Genomic DNA, 3,989 nt, shown 5'->3' on the forward strand with positions numbered 1-3,989 from the left:
GAATGGTACTTGAACTCTGAGGATCATCTCATAGAAATCTGAGCCATACCTGCTCCATAAATCAGATTATTAGGTCAGTGTCACACAGGATAACAATTTCTTCTGTCACGTCAAATAGAAGAAACAAGGTATTTGTTGGAAGAGACTTGCAATTTTCTTATTGGGCACTGGGACTTTCATAACTCAATTTCTCCACCTAGAAAAGTGAAACAAGGAATACTAGCTATTCCTAGCAAGGCAATGGGTGAGTATAACAGGGACTATGGGTAAATAATTTAGGTGAAATGTAATCCTAGGTAAAAGGAGACAAAAAGTTAACTCAGGAAGCAATAGAGTGCCAAGGATCAGGAAAAGGAACCCTGAGAAGAAAGTGATTCATAAAAGAGATTCAATCTGGTCATTGGAAATGGAAGATGTTTGAGCAGTTTTGACAATCAGAAATGGGACTAAGATTAATTAGAAGCTTATTAGGAGCACAGAAAGGCCTACTTCATGTGATCCAACTGTTTAGAGTTATTGAAGTGATGTGGGGTGGTTGACACTGAGTTGAAACCATCTGGGAGCTCTGGGAGTCTCAGTGTCACCAACATTCCCCAGTGCTTTGGAACCAGCTCTAGGAGAACTTTCTCTGAAGTTCAGGAAAGAAACTTCTGACTGGGAGGAAGAAGGTGTTCTTCCTCTTTTTGAATAGAGGAAGACATGCAAATTGGGTCCCTCCCTACTGGAATGAAAAGCAGCCCCAAACCTGTACCTGCACCTCCTCTGGGAGACAAGCCCAAGCTCTTTGTGTCCTTTCACGCAGAGGACTAACCTGGAAACTCACCATGAAGTTTAGACTGAACTGGATTTTCCTTTTGACTATTTTCCAAGGTAGTTTTATGGAGAAGGAGGGACAATATGAAATGGTGACTTAATGTGACTATTGATTTTAATCAATGTCTCTGTGTTGCAGGTGTCCAGTGTGATGTGCAGCTGGTGGAGTCTGGGGGAGATGTGAGACAGCCTGGGGGCTCTCTGAGTCTCTCCTGCAAAGTTTCTGGAGTTACTATCAGCGGTTACTACTTCGGTTGGGTCCGCCAGGCTCCAGGGAAGGGACTGGAATGGGTTGCAAGCATTTATAGTACTAGTAGTATATACTATGCAGACTCTGTGAAAGGTCGATTCACCATCTCCAGAGATGATGGCAACAACATGATATCTCTACAGATGACTTCCCTTAAGACTGAGGATACAGCTGTGTATTACTGTGCAAGAGACACAGTGAGGAAAAGGAATGTGAGACCAGACAAAAACTTCCCCTACCAGGAAGTGAGACATCAGTCAGGCAAGAGGGGGATTGAGCTCATGATGCACAGAGTACAAGATGCCTAGATGCACTAACAGGTGTAGAGTGAATCTGAACCGTTTCTATTTATGGCTTTTGTTGTTTTTTTTTCTTTTCTATCTCAGGAGAAAGCAACTTTTCCAGTAGCTAACTATCATTCTTAATGCTTCACTCTCACTTCCTCCATTACCCCATATTTAATTGGTAGTTATATCCTATTCATTCTACTTTTATCACATATCTAGTATACCCTTCCTTCTCTGCTCAAGTACTGCGACCACTCTGAGGTCGGCCTTTACCAACTCACACCTGGACTACCATGCCAGCCCGGTGGTTGTTCTCCCAGCCTTACTCTCTTCACTCCAGTCCACAATACAGTCAGTTATCAAAATTATCTTCCTAAAATATTGGTCTGACTATTTTCCCCAAATTCTGGTGACTCCAGGATAAAATATAAAATCCTATTGGTTTTTAAGCAATTTAAGCTTTCATAGCATGACTCCTTCCTGTTTTATTCTACCTCACTCCCTTCTACACACTCATCAGTCCAATGACACTGATCTCCTTGCTCTTCCTTTCACAACAGATTCTATCTCTCTACTATGTGTGTTGTCACTGACTGGAATTCTTTTCCTCCTCATCCCTGCCTCCTGCCCCTTTGACCTCCTTCAAATCTCACCTAAAATCCAATTACAGGTAAAGATAGTTTTCAACATTTATTTTTATAAGATTTTGAGTTCCAAATTTTTCTTCCCTCCCTCCCTTCAGATTCCAGTAAGGAATCTGATATAGGTTATACATGCACATTCATGTTAAACATATTTTCACATTAGTCATATTATGAAAGAAGAATCATAACAAAAGGAAAAAAACAGAAAAAAATGCAAATAAAAACATGAAAAGTGAAAGTGGTATGCTTTGATCTTCATTCAGATTCCATAATTCTTTCTGTGAAGATGGATACCATATCCATTGATCTTGATTCTTTTGGGAATGTCTTGAATCATTGTATTGCTCAAAGCTAAGTCCATCATAGTTGATCATCACACAATATTGGTGTTACTATATACAACTGTCTTCTGGTTCTGCTCACTTCACTTTGCATCAGTTCAAGTAACTCTTTCAGTGTTTCCTGAAATCATCCTGCTTGTCGTTTCTTAAAGCACAATAATATTCCACCACAATTATATATCATAGCTTATTTAACCATTGCCCAATTGATGGGTATCCCCTCAATTTTCATTTCTTGGCCTTCAAAAAAGATACCCTTTGATCCAACAACACCACTGCTAGGTCAATATCCCAAAGAGAATAAAAAGGGGGAAAGGTCCTATTTGTAAAATTTAACTACATAATATGTGGAATTTTAATTTTTTTCTACAGATTATGAAGCAGCAACAGAAAAATAAAAATACAAATTCTGTGCCAAGAAAGGAAAACAAAAATATACAGAATTGACATAGTTCAGATTCTATGCATTATTTGAGATTTCACAATTCCAGTGACTGAGAAGAAAATAATTTGTTGTTTTTGAAAGGTCTTAATGGACCTCATAAACCCCTACCCTTCCTTTCCCATCTTTACTCCCTTATCCCTCATGAAATAAGAACATTGAACTACTTCATTTCCTGCTCAGTAGAAATTAAAGAGAAAGTAGATAAGAGCAGGGAAAAGATACTCTATTTCCTGAGGACATAGTGACAGCAGACATGGGACTTCTAAATAAAGAGAATGGGGCCTCCATTTAGAAACTCAGTCCAAAATGCTCTGATAAGGTAGAAGACAAACTAATGCCCCATGAGGGCACATTTTGCTCAAAGAAAGTTAAACTGGAGGTTATGAAAAACTAGAAAGAGAATATACTCGAAGCTCTCTTTCTAAACGCCGTGGAAGAAGTGGGGAGGCTAAGTTTATTGAGAGCGGCTGGTTTGAATGAAGTAGAATCCTTTTACTGATAAATAGTACTGTATAATAATTCCCTCAAACTATAGGAAAAAAACTAAAGCGCAGAAATTTAGACCATCATGAATTCACTGGGCTTAAAATGAATTAATTAATGGTGTTAGGGGGGTTGAGTTAGGGTAAAGAGAGATCTGACATATCTTTCCTTAATGGGGAATCTCCTTCCTGTTATTTCATTTTCCAGTGCATATACCAGGAGCCCTTCCAGGCCAGAGGGAAAGTCTGGGAAGTCAGACCCACTGGGTTACCTGAAGGCAGGAAATGGAAGAAAGCCTGACTTTCATGATATCCTTCAAGCCTCTCCTGTGATAACCCTTGTCAATGGTTTCTTTTAACATCTCATTTATGGTATTCTTATAAATTTGACTCAGCTCTTTATGTATTTGAGCTCTGGAATTTGGTTAGAACATTTTTTGGAATTTCATTTTGGGATTTCTTTCAGGAAGTGACTGGTGGATTCTTCTATTTATATTTTACCCCTTGGTTCTAGGATATCAGGGTAGTTTTCCTCGATAATTTCTAAAAATATAATATCTAGGCTCTTCTTTTGATCTTGAATTTCAGGTAGTCCAAGAAATCTTTAGCTATTTTTCCTCCATTTATTTTCAAGGTTATTTGTTTTTCAGATGACATAGTTCACATTTAAAAATTTTTCATTCTTTCAATTTTGTTTTATTGTTTTTTGATATCTCATTGAGTCATT

The 3,989-nt window shown here is 38.3% G+C and overlaps 1 gene segment (V, D, J or C); it reads left to right on the forward strand.

The window, feature by feature from the left end:
- The first annotated feature begins 742 nt into the window (after positions 1-742).
- Positions 743-1,407, forward strand: LOC114042689. The segment is given in 2 exon segments: positions 743-870; positions 953-1,407. Coding segments are annotated over 2 exon segments (465 nt in total).
- The last annotated feature ends 2,582 nt before the right edge of the window (positions 1,408-3,989 follow it).

Source organism: Vombatus ursinus, unplaced genomic scaffold, assembly GCF_900497805.2.
Source record: "Vombatus ursinus unplaced genomic scaffold, bare-nosed wombat genome assembly UNPS02014704.1, whole genome shotgun sequence".
Lineage (NCBI taxonomy): Eukaryota > Metazoa > Chordata > Mammalia > Diprotodontia > Vombatidae > Vombatus > Vombatus ursinus.